The sequence below is a fragment of the Hemiscyllium ocellatum genome, chromosome 10 (assembly GCF_020745735.1).
Source record: "Hemiscyllium ocellatum isolate sHemOce1 chromosome 10, sHemOce1.pat.X.cur, whole genome shotgun sequence".
NCBI lineage: Eukaryota > Metazoa > Chordata > Chondrichthyes > Orectolobiformes > Hemiscylliidae > Hemiscyllium > Hemiscyllium ocellatum.
Window position 1 is genome coordinate 98766119 of NC_083410.1, and position 21957 is coordinate 98788075.

Consider the following 21957-nt stretch of genomic DNA (forward strand, 5'->3'; position numbering starts at 1 on the left):
CCAGGAGGACCAGTTCCACCACAGAACACATCAGATGGCCTCTTTCTTTAGAGACCGCAATTTCCCTTCCCACGTGGTTAAAGATGCTCTCAACGCATCTTGTACACATTCCGCACGTCCGCCCTCAGACCTCACCCCTCCAACCGTAACAAGGACAGAACGCCCCTGGTGCTCACCTTCCACCCTACAAACCTTCGCACAAACCGAATCGGCTGTCGACATTTCCGCCACCTCCAAAAAAAAAAACCCCACCACCAGGGATATATTTCTCTCCCCACCCCTTTCCACCTTCTGTAAAGATCATTCCCTCCATGGCTACCCTACAACCCACCCTCCCATTCTGGCACTTTCCCCTGCCACCGCAGGAACTGTAAAACCTGTGCCCACACCTTTTCCCTCACCTCCATCCAAGGCCCTAAAGGAACCTTCCACATCCATCAAAGTTTTACCTGCACATCCACTAAAATTATTTATTGTATCCGTTGCTCCCGATGCGGTCTCCTCTACATTGGGGAGACTGGGCACCTCCTAGCACAGCGCTTTAGGGAATATCTCCGGGACACCCACACCAATCAACCACACCGCCCTGTGGCCCAACATTTCAACTCCCTCTCCCACTCTGCCGAGGACATGGAGGTCCTGGGCCTCCTTCACCGCCGCTCCCTCACCACCAGACGCCTGGAGGAGGAATGCCTCATCTTCCACCTCGGATCACTTCAACCTCAGGGCATCGATGTGGACTTCAACAGTTTCCTCATTTCCCTTTCCCCCACCTCACCCTAGTTCCAAACTTCCAGCTCAGCACTGTCCCCATGACTTGTCCGGACTTGTCCGACCTGCCTAGCTCCTTTTCCACCTATCCACTACACCCTCTCCTCCCTGACCTATCACCCTCATCCCACCCCCCCCCAACTCACCCATTGTACTCTATGCTACTTTCTCCCCACCCCCACCCAGCTTATCTCTCCACGCTTCAGGCTCACTGCCTTTATTCCTGATGAAGGGATTTTGCCCGAAACATCGATTTCGCTGCACTTTGGATGCTGCCTGAACTGATGTGCTCTTCCAGCACCACTAATTCATAAACTAGATAAGTGCCTATTCAGGATCTCTGATAAAAACAGAGGTTTGCCAAGTCCCTTGCTCATCTGTCAAAAGACTTTTGTCCAGAGTAAAGAGATGGCCTAATCATAACTGGGGCAAGATTCCTCCACATCTTCTCTGAATGTCAAATCTTTCAGAAGGAGTTTCATTCTAAACTGAATTTCAAAATCAGGTGATCATTTGCACTCTCCTATTCCTGGGCATGTAAATGGCCTGCAGTTCCTCAGCATCAAGGATGTTGGAGGTGTGGGTCATGACTGACAAAGCAGTCCAATGCTGTATCTGCATACCTTGCCACAGGTGAGGGGAATGGTACTTTCAGAGCCAGGTGTGCAGATGCTGGGGTTTTACACACTTTTCTCTGTTTGTACAAGATGCTTGGCACCTTCAAGGATGCTTCTCCTCCAGTTTCAGTGACTGTGAGCAAGAGCCACAAGTTGATAGATGTATTACATTTTTCAGGGAGGTTTTAAGGGGCATCCTTGAAGCATATTATTTGCTCACCTTGTAACCATCTGCTATGACGTAACTCAAAAAACTTGTTTTCAAAATCTTGTGCCAGATGTGTAGAAGCAGCAGAATCAGACACAGCACGCAGCTGGTCAGCCCATTATGTCATTGAGAGTCAGAATCATACAGCACAAAAACAGCTTTTCAGACCACCGTATCCATGCTGACCAATAACACCAAACTACACTGCATTTGATCCTACTATGCCCTGGCATTTTAAGTGCTCAACTAGAGGCTTCTTAAATTTTGCAAGAGTACTTTCCTCCACCGACCTTTCAAAAAGTGCAGCCCTGGTGGCTATGGTAATACAAGCAAATACTTAAATACAGCTTAAATAATATGAATGTTTATTACTTAACCACTTTTTCAGGCAGTGAATTCCAGACTCCCAGTACTGAATGAAAAAAATCCTCTCCTGTTCTTCTCCCAGTCTTCTACCTCTCTTGCCTTAAATCTACGCCCTGTGCTTACTGACCCCTATACTAATAAAAAAGCATCTTATCCAACTTATTTATACCCTTCAATATCCTATTAGATTCCCATTCAACTGTCTTTCCTGCTAGATTCCTCTCCCAGTCAATTCTACCAAACTCCTCCCTCATGGCTCTGTAGTTGCCTTTATTTAGCTGCACCACCATTACCTCTGATTCTATCTTCTCTCTCCCAAATTGCAGAGTAAATTCAATCATGTTACAATATCTGCCTCCTCATGGCTCCTTCACACTAAGCTTCACTGCACAACACTAAATCCAGTATTACCTGTTCCATAATGGACTCCATCACAAGCAACTCCAAAAAGCCATCTCATAGACATTCCACAAATTCCTTTTCTTGCAATCCACTACCAACCTGATTTTTCTAGTCCACCTGAATGTTGAAATCCTCCATGATCACTATAGCTTTGCCTTTCCTACACATCTTTTCTGTCTCCTGGTGTATCTTGCGCACCAACACCTGACTTACTATTTGGAGGCCTGTACATAACTCCAACTACGGTCTTTTACTTTTGTGGTTCCTCAATTCTACCCAAATAGAATCTTCACCATCTGACCCTACATAGTTTCTTACTATTGATTTAATTTCATTTCTTACCAGTAAAGCAATCTTACCCCCTCTGCCCACCTGCCTATCTTTTCGATGTGATGTATATCATTGAATATTCAACTCCTATTCCTGATCCCCTTGCAGCCACATCTCAGTGATGCCCACATCATACCTGCCAATTTCAATCTGCGCCACAAGCTCATTTACCTTATTCCTTATACTGCATGCATTCAGATATAATGCCTGCAGTCCTGTATTAACCGTCCCTCTTCTCATTGTCATTCGATTGTCCAGTGTACTTGAAGCTTTGTTGATATCCCTTTCCAAACACCCCGTCCTACTTGTATCTGTGCTGGAGATTTTAATAACCTCTCCTGAGTTCTGCACTTTTACCTGCTCCTTTAATTCAGGTTTTCTAATTTATCCGATAACTGTACCAGCTCCCCACCACCCCCCCTCCCATTTCGCTTAAACTCCTGTCCATAGCCCTACTTATGCAATTCGCCAGGTCTCTGGTCCCAGTACGATTCAGATGAAGACCATCCCATCGGAGCAGGTCCCTTCTTCCCCAGTATTAGCGTCAATGTCCCATGAATTAAAACGTATTTCATCCCACACCAAGCTTTGAGCCACGCAAATACCTGCTTAATCGTACTGACCCTGTGCCAATTAGCTCATGGCTCAGGTAGTAATCCAGAGATTACCACCATTTAGTTCTGCCTTTAAATTTAGCTCCTGGCTGTTCACACTCCCTTAGCAGAACCTCTGCCCTAGTTTGATCTATGCCATTGATACCCACATGGACCATGACCACTAGACCTTTACCCTCCTACTCCAAGTCCCTCTGTAGCCTACATGAGATATCCCAAACACAACCTTCAGGACTCTCAACCCTGGTTACAGAGAACAGTGTCTATGTCTCTAACTATACGATCACCAATAACAACAACATTTCTTTTCTCTCCCCATCCCCCCCCCGACTTGAAAGGCTCCCTGTACCATGGTGCTGCTGTCAGTTAGTCATCCTCCTTACATTCCCCATTTCCATCTGCACAGGAAACAAAACTCTTGAACCTGTTGGACAAGGACAAGGGTGGAGGCTCCTGCAACTCTACCTCCTGGATCCCTCTACCTGCCTCACTCACAGCCCCACCCTCCTGTCCCTCAGCACTGGCCGAATTTGAGTTAGTTAGTCTAAGGGTGTGACTGTCTCCTGAAACACAGTATCCAGGGAACTCTCTCCCTCCCTCATGTGTCGCTATGTTTGAGGTTCAGACTGCAGCTCATTGACTCTGAGCTTGAGTTCTTCCATCAACCAATATTTACGACAAACATAATCCCTGGGAACCACAACGGGGTCCACCAGCTCCTACATCTTGCAGAAACAACACATCATCTGACCCTCCATTCTTATTTTATTTAATTAGTTTTGAATTTTTTTTAAATTTTTAACTATTTTTATATGTCTGCTTATTTTCTCAATCTAACTGGAAGTTGTAATCAATAAATTAACAAGATTCAATTTAGCACAGATACAAATTTAGCAAACTCCTTATTAATCACAGCCCTCCAGTGAGGCACCTTTCAGTTGTTCCCCCATCGGCAAACCACCCCCCTTCCCCAACTCTAATCTGATGAGGTTGCTTATTCTACTCCATAATTAATTTCTTCCACAAGGAAGATTAATTTAATAGCAAACCAAATTAATTACTGAAATTGGTTTTTGGAGACTTAATTCTGGTTTGCTAAAAAAAAATACTGCAGTGAATTCAACTTTTCAGTGAGAAGTGGTTAGCCACCACTTCAAATAATTTCAAATCAAATTTGCTAAAATTTTAGCATACCCATACCAAGACTGTTCCAGTTGCTGATGTTATGAATCACAAATTGAGGACATATTCAAACACAGATAAAGATGTTCCTGGGGCCACAAAGGATTAATACTTTAAAAATAACCTCAACGGCCAACTGTCTTTTTGTTCGCTTACAATGATATTCATCATGCAATAATAAAGGTTATTCATATCTGATGAGATTTTCAAATGTAAATTACACAGTGAGCAAAAACAGAAAAAGATAATTCATACAAAATGCTTGCATCATATATTCACAAAAAGTAGAAAACTCACCGTACCAACTAAATTACCCAACACAGAGACAATTAAACATATAAATCAAACTAAAGTAGTACCCAGATCCTCAGGAATTTGTAAGACAGACTGATGTAGTTTCTCATCCAGAAGCGGGTTGGAGTCCTTGGTTTCAGGTTGCATGGAGGAAGTTGATGAAAGGGTGGAGGGATGAGATTGTGCACTGGCTGTTATCAGGGTTGGAAAGGCAGTATCAGAACCTGTAAGAGGAAATGGTAAAATGTGAATCTTGTGTTTATTTAAATGTCTGGAGTAAGTTGACACATGTACAAAATACTTCATATGTCCAAGTAAGTAGTACTTTTACTGGGGATGGAAGTTCCTGCAATATTCTGTGTGACTGGTCGACAGCTTCCTTTTCCAGGGCAAATAAAATTTGTGGGCTCTCAACAGAAACCTTCTAATAACTCAGAATGAAGCTTGAACTTCTTTCCCTTTTAGATCAATCAAAACTTTCAAAGTTCTTTGACATTCTCCAACAAAATAATCATCAATTGCAATTCCTATAAATTTCAAGAACTTATGAACTACATTTTTAAAATCTCAAGAAAATTCAACATAGTGGGTGGCACGGTGGCACAGTGGTTAGCACTGCTGCCTCACAGCGCCAGAGACCCGGGTTCAATTCCCGCCTCAGGCGACTGACTGTGTGGAGTTTGCACATTCGCCCCGTGTCTGCATGGGTTTCCTCCAGGTGCTCCGGTTTCCTCCCACAGTCCAAAGGTGTGCAGGTCAGGTGAACTGGCCATGCTAAATTGCCCATGGTGTTAGGTAAGGGGTAAATGTATGGGTGGGTTGCGCTTCGGCGGGTTGGTGTGGACTTGTTGGGCCGAAGGGCCTGTTTCCACACTGTAATGTAATCTAATCTAGTCAGGCCTCAATGCTACACTGAACAATTCTGAATAATTAGGCATGATTTAATGTCACTTGTGATTCCTGTTGAGATATGTTAGTGACACAAACAACACAAAGTCAACCTAGTTGTCTTTGCAGTAAATAGTTTACAATTTGCATTAAATGATGCTCATAATTGCTGATTTCTCAGAAGTAAAATTACACGTATTATAAATTTGGCAATCCAGATTGTTCAGATTGCATTTGAAAACTATGAAGAGTTGCATACATAGTCTTGCTTTAAACTTGTTTTCCAGATTTGGGAACCAGCCTCATTGTTGCTTACTGTTCCATCTTTGTGGGTTTGCTTTCATATCGTGGTGACGAGAATTGAGTTCAATGTTACACCTGTGAAATGACTGTAATCATAGTTTTATATGTTACTTCTCTCTTCATAATTTTCAAATGCAATCTGAACAATCTGGATTGCAAAATTTGTAATGTGTGTAATTTTACTTCTGAAAAATCAGCAATCGTGAGCATAATGTTTGTGAATTGCAAAGACACTCTGTTGGCTTCATGCTGTTTGTGTTACTAACACATCTCAAGAGGAACCATAAGGGACTTCAACAAATGAAAGGAATTCCAGAATTCAATCCCCAAAACATTAAAAAGTTCTGGAAAATTCAAGACCAATATAATAACACATTTTGATGTTATTCAGGATCATAAATCGTAAGCACCAGAAAATTCCCAAAATATGCAGATCTTATTTAATAAAGATAATATTTTATACTGTCAATCAGTAAATGTGCATTGGCATTCTTTAAGCAAATATTTCATAACATTCAGTAAAAAAATCTATTCCAAGTCAAAAAGAACAATTCAATGAGAAGGATAAATCACATCTGGTTAACAAAGGTGTTCAAGGAGTATTCAATGAAAAAAAAGTCATACAAAGTGACATAAAACTAATGGCAGGCTAGAAGACTGGGAAATTTTACTTTTTGTTTTAAAAACCAGCAGATAACTAAAAAAACTAATAAAAATTGATTAAGAAAGTAAATTGGCAAAAACCTCTCCAGGTTGTAAAAAGAATAACTAAACTGCATGTGGGGTTCTTGAAGAATGAAACTAGGAAACTAATAGTAGGAAAGTGACAGATAACTTAAAACAATACTTTGTATCAGTCTTCATGGTGGAGCACTGTAAATTTCCCTCATGTAACAGATGAGCAAGGCGCTGAAGGGAGGAGAGGTCTTCTAACAGTCACTCTCACAAGGGACAAATATTTGTCAAACTAATATGACTAAAGGCATATAGGTCACTAAACCTGATCGTCTGCTTTCAAGGGTTTTCAAGAAAGTCGATGCAGGAATGGTGGAGGCATTGTTTGAAATATTCCAGAACTCCCATGGATTTTAAGAGGGTTCCAGCAAAGTTGCTAATCGGATGCCTCTGTTTAGGAAGGAGGCAGACAAATATCAGGAAACTACAGGCCAGTTAATCTAACACCTGCTGTTGAGAAAATACCAGTGTCCATTATTAGTGAAGAAAAAGTGTGCTAAAGTTCTTTCATGGAGAGTTGAGAAAGATCAACTGTTAGATCGAGTATATGTAGATTTCTAATCATCACTGCACAAGATAGGAGCTCATATATTGCGAGTAATATATTAGCATGCATGAAGATTGGTTAACACACAGAAGATAGAGTGGGATTAATAGTTCTATTTCAAGTTGGAAAGATATAGCTAGTGGAGCATCATGTGGACCAGTCCTCGGGCCTCAATTATTTACTATCTATATTCACTTGGAGGAGGAGCAAAGTGCAATTTATCCAGTAGCAACGGAATGCACCATCTACAAGATGCACTGTAGAAATTTGCCAAAAATCCTGAGACAGCGTCTCCCCAAATCCATGACCAAGTCTATTGCGAAGCACAAGGGCAGCAGATACATGGGAACACCACCACCTGCAAGTTCCCCTGCAAGATACTCAGCACCCTGTCTTGAAGATATATTGCCATTCTGTCATTGCTGATGAATCGAAATCCTCAAATTCCCTGTCTGAACAGCATTGTGGGGAGACTTACAGTCCATGGACTGCACTGGTTCAATAGCAGCTCACCACTTCTCAGGACATTGAGGGATGGGCAATAAATGTTGGCCAGCCAGCACTGTCAATGTCTCACAAGAGAATAAAAAAAAATTACACTGCTCTAAAAAGCATCATTTCAATTCCACAATTAATTTAAAAACTTCAATGCAAAATGTAATATACATAAATCCTCAATCTAACAAATAATCTTTCATATTATAAATGTATCTTTCAAAGTTTAATTGCCACCATATAAGCTTTTTTCGTGACCCAACAGAGCACATTCAATTTTAAATCATTATTCTCTTAAAAACTTTGGATTTTGTTTAGGATAAATAATTTCACCATTGAGAAAACAATGAGGAGATAACCACTTTCAGTCTCCAGCTTTTTGTGTCATCAGTGAGACTAGACATGATGATTACAACAAATAGGAGAACTAGGATAAGAAAATTAATCATTGCCCAATTTTTAAACACAGGTTTTTAACATTTCAGTCCCCAATCTATACCATTATTACTAACTTCTGACATCTATTTTCCACTTATTTTTATACAGCAACAAATGCTGTTCACGCTCCATCGCTTTTATGCTTTGGTAGTTAATTTCTGAATGAACTATTGACAGGAAAAGGTCATACAGAGAATATTTGATGGTGTAAATAAGGGTGACAGCTATTTAAAATTTAATTGCAATCAACAATATAAATAAAGACTAACATCTACATATAGTTCAGTATGTTTTCCCCTGACAGATGTCAATTTATTAAATAATGGAGCTATATCAATAAAATTCCAATCTAACATGAGAAAGTTCTGAATAAAGAGCTTTGAAAGGTCATAGTTAAGGCAATTTCCTGACTGGTTTCATTGAAAACTCTGGGATCTTGGGGATATCACATTTTTTCGTACAAATACTTTATCTTATTTTTTTTTTCTTTTCACAATGTTAAATGTTAATATATCCCAACACACACAGAAAGATGAAGGAGAATATATAAAAATTATATTTCAAGGTTCCATTTAACTTATAGATGTGCTGAAGGATTGGAGAACAGTTCCACCATTCCAGTCTGAAAGATGAATTGTGGCTCCATATGACATACTGTTGATATTTTACTTCACATTGAGTACATTTCTAATTCACAGCAACAAGATCAGTCATAACAGGAGCCACATTTGATCCAATTTTTCCATTGGATTGTATAGGAGGCCACAAGAGGATACCAGTCAATGAAAAGGTGAAGAATCCAAGCAATGGGAAGATGGCACAAGAAGTGGCAAGCATCTTTAAAACTTCCAAGGCACTTGAAAACCTTGGTTGGAAATTTAACAGGTACACCTTTGGAGCTGACAGGATTGCCCTACAAGGTCACCTCAATCCAATTAAGGAAATTGGTGCTCAACTTCACTTAACAAGGACAACTAAGGACATGGTCCTTGACTTCACTTAACAAGGACAACAGTCTTCTTTTACTGCGGCTTTTCCTAGTAACAGCAACTGGGGCAAAAACAAAATCCACTCAAATCCTTTGGCTACTTCATCTCTGTTGCAATTCACATCAAACCCACAATTTTACTGCGACTTCCCTTGCAGGTACATATTCTGTGTTACCAGAACCCACACCCTTCTTTATCAGTTTTTGACTAGTTTTAAGAATTCTAGTTTTGGTATTATTGTTCAACTTAATCATTGTTATAGACAGTGAGGTTGTGATATTGCCAGTGGACTAGTAATTCAGAGCCTCAGTCTAATGTTCTGGGAAATACGTTTGAATCTCACAATTGGAGATGGTGAAACTTGAATTCAGTAAAATCTGGAATTAAAAACTCGTATAATGGCAACCATGTAACCACTATTGATTGTCATTACAACCCATCTGATTCACTGATGTACTTTGAAGTAAGGAAATCTGCTGCCCGTACCTAATTTGGCCTACAAGTAACTCTAGATGCTCATCAGTGTGATTGACTCCGAAATTCCTTCTGAAATGGCCTTAATAGCCAATCAGCTCACAGGCAAGGACAGACAGGCAACAAATGCCGGCCTTATTAGAAATACACATGCCACGTATAATAATAAAGAAAATTTAGACATGTGTAGCTGAATAGCAGCACAAATTAACTTTCTAAGTGTTCAATAAGAAGGGATAGTTATATTGCTCCAAGAAGTCCCTTCTTATTAAGACAGGGAGTATTAAAAAGATAGAAATATCATACAAAATTATTAGAATGCAAACACGGTTTAATTTATATGTCACTTGACAAACACTTTCCTTCACTTCAACTCTGTGATCCTGCACAGTGTTGGCAAGAGGAAACTCCTACGAAACATGTGGAAAAAATGACAGTGTTTTGTACGCCTATCTCAAAATAAATTGGGTGAGTTATCATTGTAATGAATGTGAATATAATTATTGGTAATCCAATGGTAACTGAGAGCTTGCCCAAAAGAAACTAAGTAGTGAAATCAAATTTACAGAAAGTGCATGCAAACTAGGGTTTGGAAGACTTTGTGCATTAATGAGTAAACAATGAAGCTTTTTAAAAATTTGCTTTTCATTGCATGCTGTGATCCATAGCTGCTTAAGGCTTTCCAATGCTTTCAAGGCATCCCACGTCATCTGGTCCAAAATAAGAATGGGATTGGGCTAGTGATCACAATATTCACTACAAGCAGAATAGTTTGATGAGTTATGATTGTTCTATTTTTACAAAATAAGTATTTAAAACAGTTCTCTCGAGTAGTAAAGGCTCCAAATGTTTTTTTTTCATTGAAAATTTCATTTCAAAAGCCTTTGACTAATTTATGCCATGGAAGCCATTAAAGAACAATGCTCACTTCAAACAGAAAAAGTTAAAATGTATTTAACAATAGTACGATTTTGACCTAATTCCTTTGACAGTATGCTTATATAAATATTTAACAGAATATTTTGAAAATTTGCTCAAGATATCTAGAAGTCTAATTAGAATCAGCAAAGGACTTTGAATCCGAAGCTCAAACAGCTGATTCCCGAATAATTTGTTTTATCCACTGTGGATAAGTGACAGGTAATTTGATTTTATATGGCCAGGAACAAAAGTATCTAAACATTTCAAATTTCCAAAAAAATATTCATTATAACCTAATAAGTTTTTTTAAAAAACTCACTGTATCACCCTACAACTGCCTCAGACAAAAAAAAATCATGAGTTAGCTAATGTGGAAGCAGAAAAATGTGAAATAATCAAGAGACCAGAGAAAGGGTATGGAATGAAAAGAGAGAGAAGAAAATCAGAAGAGAAAGAAAAAGGGGACTGAGACATTAAAAATGGAAATATTCAAACATGGAATAAACAGATCAACATAAGACAAGAGAATTAAAATGGGAAAATAAAAATGTCAAAGAGAGGCATTGAAAGGAACTGGGTCTCAGATTTAGGCTGTTCTCTGTAACAAAGATAGGCAAGAAAATGGTAAAGTCCTCATAAGCAAGCAAGTACATATGTGCACAAAGATACACTTGGAAATGATGAACAGTGATAAGAACCAAAAATCCCACAAGATTATTCTGCTTAGTAAAGGAACACTGAAGCCAACTGTGTCACACTTGGCACTATTTCAACTGAAATCAAGAAACTTAGCTAAATCTGGAACCAAGTCTAAGGTCATCCTCTTATACCTTAACTGATGGATAAATTCACACAGAACTCTCAGAAAACTATAGTTTGCATAAGTTAAGTTCTTCAATCAGAAAGTGCACTGATGTTAGTAAATGCAACCTTGGGAACAGGAGCATAGTGATCATGCTGCTCTCATGGCATTATCATTAGAATATGAATCCAGAAATTCAGCTAATGTTCTGGGCACTTGAGTCGGAATCCCATCAAATTTAAATTCAAGAATTAAAAAATCTGTAATTAAGAATCTACTGACCATTATTAATTGTCAGAAAAACCCAACTGGTTCATTAATGTCCTTCAGGGAAGGAAATTTGTCACCCTCACCTTGTCTAGCCTGCGTGTGACTCCGGGCCCCCAGCAATATAGTTGATTCTTAACTGCCCTCTAAAATGGCCTAGCAAGCCGGTCAGTTGTATCAATTGCTACAAGGAAGAAATGAAACTGGTTGGAGCACCTATCATCAACCTAGGCACCAGAATAGGCAACAGCAGAAACAGCCCTGTTGATCCTGTGAAGTCCTCTGATCAACATCTGGAGGCGAGTGCCAAAATTGGGAGAGATGTCTTACAGACTAGTCAAGCAACAGCTTGACATAGTCATACTCTCAGAATCATACAGACAATGTCACAGATACCACCGTCAGCAGGACTATCCCACAAACAGGACAGACTAAGCAGAGGTAACGGCACAGTGGTATACAGTCAGGAGGGAATTATGCTCAACGTCCTTAACAGTGACTCCAATGGCACAAAGTCTCATAGCTTCAGGTTAAACACGAGCACGTAAACCTTCCCTTGGCTGATGATTCAGTACTCCATGTTGAGCAACACTTGAAGGAAGTACAGAGAATGGCAAGGGCACAAAATGTACTTTAGATGGGGGATTTCAACGTCCACCACTAAGCGGCTGAGCAAACACAACTGATTAAACTGGCTGGACCCTAAAGGAGATAGCCATTAGACTGGGTCTGCAGCAGATGGCAAGAGAACAAGAGGGAAAAGCATAGTTGACAAAATTGTACTTGAATTATTTATAATCAAATGAAAGCTAAATCATTAAGCCTGGACAATTACATCCCTTACCTGTAAGAGTGGCAGCTTTAGAAGAAGTTAATTTATGCTAGGTATATACTATACCTTCATCAATAGCATCAGTAGTTACTGCACCAACTTCTGAATCTTCATCAAATATCTTCCACTGAGTTAACAAGAGCTCTGTTTCGTTGAAACCATTGAAATCATTGGATGTTTCACTGCTGATACTCTCACCTGTGTCAGCAGAAGAAAGAGTTTCACCATGTATAAAGTTGATGACCTACCTAGTCAAATAAAATCCGATTAACCTTTTAAAATCAAAATCATTTTAGCTATAATTTGAAGTTGAAATGAAAATGTAAGATTATTTTCTTATCAAAACACTTCAACCTGAAATTGGATTTACGAGAATTTAATTAATCTTAGTAATGTCCATACTGTTCTGTTAATAAAATATTAACTATCGCAAAATAGAAAAAAAAAATCACAAGACAACCAGGTCACTCCAAGCACATAGCAATGCAACAGAAAAAAAATCCATTGCCATCCAGTGGTTACATGAATGCCCAACACCTCAGCATTTGCCATCTACTGTCAACCAGTAATACATTAGGTACTAGGGACCATTTTATGTGCGTATTTGAGTAATCTTTCTCAAATTCCTCCTTCCTATATGACAGGTAATTATTGCAGAATCTATTTGCTTTTACAGCAAAAGCATTCAGTAATACTACGAGTTGACAAAGTTACACGATTCTCTTACAAGTTAATCAGGTTTTTATTTTGCACTTTAAGGAGAAATAGGAGTGCGCTAACTCTCAAAGTGGTCCATAATGCCGGCTATAAAAACAGCAAGTAAAAGTGAGGGAAGACAAATAGATAATTCGGCATTGTGAATTGCTCGAGAGCAACAAATAGCAAAAACCATACAGAAGCCCCATATATATTTTGCAGGGCACAGATCTGAAAGTCCGAGAGATGAATCAGCTTATAAGACTACCAAAGTTAGAAAAAAATAGATTAAAACAACTTTGTATTATGGTCCACTTGCCTGCCTTTCCAACAATAGGCAACAAAAGATTACAATTCTAGTGATGAGATTTTGCCACTAATTGAAAAACATATCTCAAGAACAATGATGCCTTTCTTTTCCTCAAACTATCCAAGATTTTGTTTTTAAGCTGCTGGCCAAACAAATTCTCTTAAAGGTTGATAGAATAGGAATTCCTCCATTTAAAACTCAAAGCCACATAGTGAAAAAGCAGCAGTTGAACTTCAAAGGTCAGTTGATCCACAAGGACCTTCACCCCAGATATAGCAGAAGAATGTAATTTGAAGTTCTTGGATAGGTCTGTATGTGGAAAACATTAATAGTGCACACAGCATATTTTAATGGAATTGATTGTCCCCTGCAGGGAGGATACTAGGATTGAAGCTGAAAATCTACCTCAATCAAACCATAATAGAATAATTCCAAATTAAAATATCAAAGAGCTCAGGACTCACTTTTATTTCTCAAGCTGCTTCTTCCTTGATATGACTTATGTGTTTCTGCCTTACTTTCTAGGTCACCAGGGCTACTGCTCCTACGTATCAAAATCTGCAACAAAAATGCAAGTGAAATATTTAAGTTGATCTAGATTACCGTGAGAAGGGCATTTCCACCAACTAATTTTGCTTCTTGCACATTGCCTGTTATGATTAACAAAATTCACAAAATTAAATTTCTGCACAAAGGTATGTGTTTAAGTATCAACACAAAAAAATTAAAGTTTAAAATATTAATGGTACTTCTTCAAGAAGGTTGCAACACTTTTATACAAATTATTTCGGAAAAGATAAATTGTCTTGCCTGATCATAACAATGAAATATTGGTTGATGCATTTATTATTATAAGCCTGTCCTATAGTGAGCTTATTTGTCTTGGAGATGTGGGCAGACAAGCTCAGAGTCAGTAATTGATAGAGAGTTCAGACATGGTAGCAGTGTTCTGGGCAAATGGAAGCTTATCCACCTCAGCTTCAGCAGGATTGAGAGTTGCAGAGTGGAAATGGAGGGCGGGCACTTTTGGAGTGCCAACAGGAATTCTGGAGTCTGTATGGGCTGCTTCTCGAACTGGGCACCATCCTGTCTCCTCGTGAGGAACGGACATGTGGAGTGAGGTCAAGATCATTTATTCCTATCACCATGCCATGGCGCAGAGCACCAATGGCTGAAGCAGTGGTAGACAGATCAAGTATATTGGATCTATCTCTCCATAGCAGCTACCAACCTATCCGTGGAGACAGATACATACACAATGATTAGACAGATGACATCAGTGGGTTCCTCCAACCAGAGAAGCAGCAGGCAGGTTTTTCAGAGACACTTAGGGAAGCTGGATCAATGTTCATTTGCACATTATTAGATTTTAGATTAGATTACTTACTGCGTGGAAACACTAAGTAAAGGGCCCAACAAGTCCACACCGACCCGCTGAAGCACTACCCACCCATACTCCTACATTTACCCCTTTACCTAACACTACGGACAATTTAGCATGGCCAATTCACCTGACCCGCACATCTTTGGACTGTGGGAGGAAACCGGAGCACCCGGAGGAAACCCACGCAGACACGGGGAGAACGTGCAAACTCCACAGTCAGTCGCCCGAGTCGGGAATTGAACCCGGGTCTCAGGCGCTGTGAGGCAGCAGTGCTAACCACTGTGCCACTCACTAATGATGATATTATTAATGGCCAAGTTCATGGGTCCTCTCTTACATAGAGCTGAGGAGGTGCTTGGTCCCTGGCAGCTATCAGATTATCTTCCTTAAAAAACTGCAGACATGCCAGTGATGTACTCACTGGAATGAGCTGTTGTCTTTAATCAAGCTTAAACCACTCACTGAGGGGTCATTTTCTGAGCTGATGAAGCAGATGGAATCCTCTGAGGGTGACTCTTTCCTCAGAAATGGAGGATTTGATGCTCTTATGGACTCTGCTTCCTGAGATAATTTGCTCCTCTTCATTGCTTTGGAAATTATGGACAAGTTCTGAAAAATATCTAGAAAATGATCTTCTCCGAAACTTGGTTTCCAGTTCTGGACTTGTACTATCAAGAAGATTGTCCTCCTCTGGACTACTTTGGCTGTACAGCAAGATCCCATTTTGAATCTCTAGCCTGTTGTTCTTTTCTAATATTTAACGTAACTGGTCAGCTTACTGCTCTTTGCTTCGCAGTGCTGTGACCGAGAGATCTCAAATCCTTGCTGAACATGTGATTGGGCAATGGTTATACTGATGTTTCTGCTTCGGTCTGTACCTGACTAGAAAATTACATGCCTGGGCCAAACATCAAACCGCAGCTGCTTCTGGAATTTGAGGAACCCAATAACTCAGTCATCTTATGATTCTGCAACTAACTGCACATTTCCTGCATCCTCATTCACATGAAAGTGCCTCCACAGCAGCAGGGCACCTTGTACTCAACCCTCAAGTAGTGCCTCGATGGCACCCACTAAACTTGTTTGCAGACTCAGAAAGGACTTTGTTGAAACACCATTCTGATATCACCCTACTAATGTCATTATTGACTCAAGTTGGCTAAGATGTTGCCATAGAGAAAAAAGCAACAGGCAACCAGCGCGCGCCCCCATACCCACCCCCCTCCCCCAACCCCAGGCTCCTTGGTAATTCACAAAAGGCACATGGCTTGAACACATAGCCTATTCTCTGCAAACAAAGCAATGTATAAATTCATGTCACTTCAAACAACACACTTGAGCTGTTCACAATAGACAAAGCGTGCAAGTTCCCCTTTACTTTCTCCACGGCAATGCTGCAGCCAATGACACACTTGCCAAATTCACACCACTTTCTCAATTGTTGTGACTATTTCAAGTTTGGATTTCTAACATTTGCCCGGATTTGTTTAACAAAAAGCTTTGCCAACACACCAAAATAAAGTTAAGGGCAGATCAATCTTAAATATTGAATAAAGAGACAAGTGTTTCAAACGTTCACTGTTTTTGTGCATCATCTTACAACTGGAGCTTCGGTTTCTTTTCCTTCACATTTTCTGTTTTCAACAGTGGCACTCTTTGAATCAGAATTACTGAAGCTAGCTGAATGTTCCCTCTTTTGTCCTGTAATAAACACACAATGCATGTGATGTTTAGACAATTGTTACTTGTGCCTCTGTGTAAAAAACATATCCCTCAGTTCCTTTATAAATTTTTCCCTTCTCACCTTGAACCTATGTTCTTTAGTTTTGGCCAAACCCACCCTAGCAAGACGACTTTGGCTACTCACCCTATCCAGGCCTTCATGATTTTATAAACCTCAATAAGGTCACCCCTCAGCACATTACCCCAGCCTCTTGGTAAATCCAACATAGGAATGACTAATGTTTTACAGTCTTTAGCTAGGAATTTTATTCTTCCAATGCACGCACTTTCAATATTTTATGCTGTTGTGATCCATTAATGCAATCACATCATTTTCACTTTTAGCATCATGTTAATTATAAGTGACATTCAAAAAATCCAACAATGAAAAATTACTTTCCCACACAAAAGAAAATCTTAAATGCTGGTACAGAATGTTTTTGTATTTCTTCACAATACCTTGCATCAGGTCTGAATGCAGTTGTTCAGCAATGTCAGAGGTACTGCTGCTATGGGTGAGCTTTTGTTCTTGATTTAATGTTGAACTAGACATCAATTCTTCTGCGTCTGGTGTAGTTTCAGATTGTTGGAACTCTTCATCTTCTATACGCACATAATAAAATGTGGATAAGTGAAAGCAGTGCTTTTTTTTTCTCAAAAATGCTCTTCACAAAAACATTTTGAATTGATATAAAATCTTAGCTCCTACAAAGCAAAACAACTTCTCATTTCCTTTTTAAATTTCAGACATTTTTGAGGGCATGTCTATTCAAATTCACTGACTAACCTTGTTTAAGCCAATTGGTACATACCAATGCACCAAATATAATGTCTCAATTTCTTGCATGACAAGGAATTTGTAATGCAATGCAACAAAATATACAAATTGGATTCTATCCTGTGATTGCAGGTTTTCTAAAGAAGTGAAAGTGAATCCTAATTCTATTTCCAATCCAAAACAAAACTTCAAGCCAAACATCCTTGCTTTGAAAAATTAAGCACCATGCACAATTTTAACCCCATTGTAACAATACTCAACCAACATGATAATGTTTTGTTTAAAAACAGCAGGAACTCGAAGCTGTATTGTTTTTTTTAAATGGAGTGCTGTCTTACCAGATTAATGAAATCAAACTAAACACATACAGAAAAATTGCAATCCAAAACACCAGTCTAAAATAAGCTTCATATTAGTGGGTAACTTTATGAAAGAAACTATATCATCACACTGCAATTAGGTTTATAAAACATGTTAACATTGCCCTGTGGGAACAATGATTTCAGGTTTCTTTTCATTTTTGTATAATGCACATTTGAAGATTCAGTCCATTTCCTAAGGCAATGTCCACTAAATGCAAACTACTGAACTATTTTTGTAAAAGTTTTTGCATATAACACGTACCTGATGCATGGACCACATTCCTTTTAAAATAGTGCATTTTATGTGCAAAAGTTTTACCCTATAGTAATTATTAAAAATATACTAAAGAGACATGTGGACTGGGCATTCTTGAACCATCTGGTATTTGTAACCAACAGTTTTCTAATAAGATTAGCTACGTTTAGACTTTAAGCAATGACAAATGCAACACAACCTCTGATTAAAAAATAAATATTTAAGATTTTTTAAAAATAAAAATTGAATATTAATAAGATTGAATAAAATTACAAAAATACAGCTGTGAGCTTAACAGCTATTAACATCGAAAAGCTTCTAAATCAATTGACAGCAAAAGATTTCCAATCACCATTTGACAAAAATAAATGGGCCATAACAATTACTGATGTGCAACAACAATTCACAGAAGAAGCAAGATTTCTTAATTCTTTGAGCTAAATTCATTCTCATCTGTGGATGGTGCTTGGGCCTCAATTAATACAATTTAAGTATCAAACAGGAACCAATTTCATTGCTACTGCTAAATTCATCTCTCCTATTAGTTTTCAAGACTCTGAAAAAGTGTATAACTAAAAGGATTGAGTCAAAAACAATAGAAGAGCAAATTTTAGCCTTGACAACACAAAAACAGATTTATTGATAACGGTTTTTCCCTCAGGAAGTATAAGAAACGTATGTTTGTCCTGTGCATTTGCATCCCAATATACTTTCATCTGTTTATTATAAAGATTAAAATGTCACTGAGGATATTAATTATTAACATTGACCCAAGAGCAGTATAGCGACATTCAAAAATTATAAATTGGGTATTGGCTAAATGTACATTACATACATTTCAGTGAACATTCATCAGTACGCAATACTATAAATGCTAGGTGGAAAGAAACTAAGAATAGAGTGAAGAACTTAAGGGATAGTATGAAGAAATACAGCTTTGAGTACAATACCTGACAGTTTCTGAGAAGAGGAGGCATGAGTGATACCAGGTAAGAGAGAGGTCACAGTGTGAAGCAGCAGAGGCACACTTTTAGTGCTTGGCAAAGCCTCATAAAGATGTACACAGTTGCTGATAGATTGGCTTCGCTTAGCTTCCAAAGAAATAAAGCAAGCAAAGAAAATTACAATTGATAAATATATGCATATGTTATAAATATATTCTTATAAAAGCTATAGATATCACTCTGTCCTTTTACTGTACAGCTTCATCTCCCTACTGAGTGTATATCTGTCATTTTAAAAAAGCTTATGAATTGAAAATCTATAACAGGTGCAGGTGGTACAAGATCAAATACAGTATTTCTTATAATGCAGAAAATCTCCTTGTCTGGTTCAGTCCCAGGACGGTACTCATCAAAGAATGCACTTGTAGGTTTGTACAGTTTTAACACACTTTGAGGCATGTAAGTAGACAGGATCAAACAGTTTATATAATGACATTAAATGAACATCTCAACTTGTTTTATAACTGTTATCAAATAAAAATCTGATACAAGTCACAAGAAAAAATTAGTGCAAATGGCTAAATAAAGGTTTTAAGCAGCAAACAAAGGAGGAGAGATGGAAAAGCATATGTTTAGCGAGGGAATTCCAGTACTTAATACCATGGCAGCTGAAGGTACTGTCAGCAGGAGATAGGTAAGCTGAACTTGATGCATTTTAAGATGTACCCACCAGAGATTTGAATGGCTTCAAGTTTAGAAAAGGTAAAAAAATCAGGAAAGTGTCCAGGAATGCCTTCAAATAATCAAGTCCAGAGGTAACAAAAGTCAGTCTACAGTTTTCAGCAGCATATAAGCTAAGGAAATGGCAGAGATAAATGATGCAACAGAGACAGAATTACATGCTTAGTGATGGAGGAGATACGTTGTAGGAAGCCCATGTAAAGTGGTGTTAAAATCAAGGTTCATTGCTTAAGACATTGTGTTATCACATAGGTCAGCCATCAAACTGAAGTTTACTGCTGGCTGTCCAAAGAAAACTAACCTAATGTTGTAAATGAAACCATAAATTTCTAACAGTCATGGCCATGGATCATAACCCCAGATCAGAAAGGCTGGGTAGCCTAGGAGTTTTGTCACTGGAGTGTAGGAGGTTGAGAAGCTTATGGCCTTATTGAAGTTCATAAAATAATGAGGGGTATAGATAGAGTTAGAAGTTGTTTCTTCCTTAAGGTGGGGAATTTCAAGACTAGAGGGCACATTTTTAAGACGAGAGGAGAGAGATTTTAAAAAGGCCCGAGGAACAAATTATTTACACAGAGAATGGTTCACATGTAGAATGAACTTCCTGAGAAAGTGGTGGACGTGGGTACAATTACAATATTTAATAGGCATTTGGATAAGCACATGAATAGGAAAGGTCTGGAGGGGTATGAAACAGGAGCAGACAGGTGGGGCTCGTTTAGTTTGGGATTACGTTCCAAAGGGTCTGTTTCCATGTTGTAAGACTCCACGAGACACTGACTCAACAATTCAGTGAAATCATGGCTAATCTGATAATCCTTAACACCTGACTTTCCCCATAATCCTCGATTCCTTCACTGATTAAACATCTCTCTATGTAATCCTGGATTACAGTTTACAACCTACCCCAAACAGCCCTCTATTGGTAAATAATTCCACAGATTTTTAACCTGTAGTTCTTTTATCTCTGTCTTAAATGGGTAAACCTTACTTTGAGATTATGACATCTGGTCATAGCTTCTCCGACAACAGGAAACCACATCTTAGTGTATACGCTGTCAAGACTTCAAAAGGATCTTGTATATTTCAAAACAGTAATTCACATTCTTGTAAACTCTAATAAGAAGAAGCTCAATGTCGCCTCATGAAATATTTTGACACCTAGAATCCACGTCGTGAGCATTTGCTGGACTACCTTCAATGCCAGCTTATTTTTTCTTTGATAAAGGGACCAAAATTGCATTCTAAGTGTGCCTTATTTTACTCCATTTCCTTTGGGGAAAAAAAGGGCAACATCTTCTTTATTACTTGCTGAATTAGCTTTCGGGATTTATGCACAAGGTTCCCCTTAGTCTATCTGTGGTGCGGCTACCTAGTCTTTCTCCATTTAAGTAATATTCAGTTCCTCTACTGTTTCTGAGGAAGTGCATTAGCTCAGATTTTCCCACATTATGTACCATCTACCAAATGTTTGGTCACTTAATTAACCTACAGGGAGGTTCCATAGAGAGAAACACAAACCTTGTTCCTTTGAGTATCTCAGACTATAAACACAATGGAAGAAAAGACAACAGTTTGGTCAACAGACATTTTTGCATTTTCCCCTTTCAAGCATTCACAAGGACTAAGATTAAACAAGAGTTTGAACCCTGGCCTGTGCATCCTAGTAGGTGCTAATGAGCACGGTAACAGGCCAAGGCCTATATGCATGCTAGAACACTGAGATGAATGCAAGCATACTTGTGCATTGAGGTGCTTGTGCCCGCTTGCCTGGGTTTAGGTGCAAGAGTGCTGCGAGTCTCAGTCAAGAAAAACCCATCAGCAAATCACCCCTGTAATATAGGAAGATCAGACTCTCTGCAAGAAGTCAGTTCAGAAGGAAATAGGACACAAGAATTTCTTGGAACTCAGAAATCCAAAAATATTGAAAGCAAGTGCTCAATTCTCAAAGTTCTGCTCTCACATATAACAGAGTTATCTGCATACCTTTCAACTTTTAATTTAAAAAAAATTCTCTTCTGCGAACAAATTATCACCTCAACTCACTAGCACACACTTGAGCATTTAACTACCTCAGCCCGCAAAAGCTCATCGATAGAATTCAAACACTTAATCCCTAGATATTCTTGAAAGGGAAAACACAAACTTATCTCTTGCCGAGACCGTGTGTTATTATTTCATCACATTTATTAACCAAAGAGAAAATGTGTTAACTTATGAGAACTTTGATAAATTGGCTGCTTTTAAACAGATTCGTCTGGCCTGTGAGAAAGGGGCCAAGGTAAGAGG

The 21957-nt window shown here is 38.8% G+C and overlaps 1 protein-coding gene across 4 annotated transcripts in view; it reads right to left on the reverse strand.

Moving 5' to 3' along the window:
* The window catches only part of ralgapa2 (Ral GTPase activating protein catalytic subunit alpha 2), a 564036-nt gene that overhangs the window by 364699 nt on the left and 177380 nt on the right, over positions 1-21957 (reverse strand). For all 4 annotated transcript variants that reach the window (XM_060831798.1, XM_060831795.1, XM_060831796.1 and 1 more), the window contains exons 17-21: positions 17047-17190; positions 16466-16566; positions 13946-14039; positions 12542-12673; positions 4850-5008 (exon numbers count right to left, since the gene is read on the reverse strand). In XM_060831798.1, the coding sequence (XP_060687781.1) occupies positions 4850-5008; positions 12542-12673; positions 13946-14039; positions 16466-16566; positions 17047-17190 (630 nt within the window). The remainder of the gene's footprint in view (positions 1-4849; positions 5009-12541; positions 12674-13945; positions 14040-16465; positions 16567-17046; positions 17191-21957) is intronic.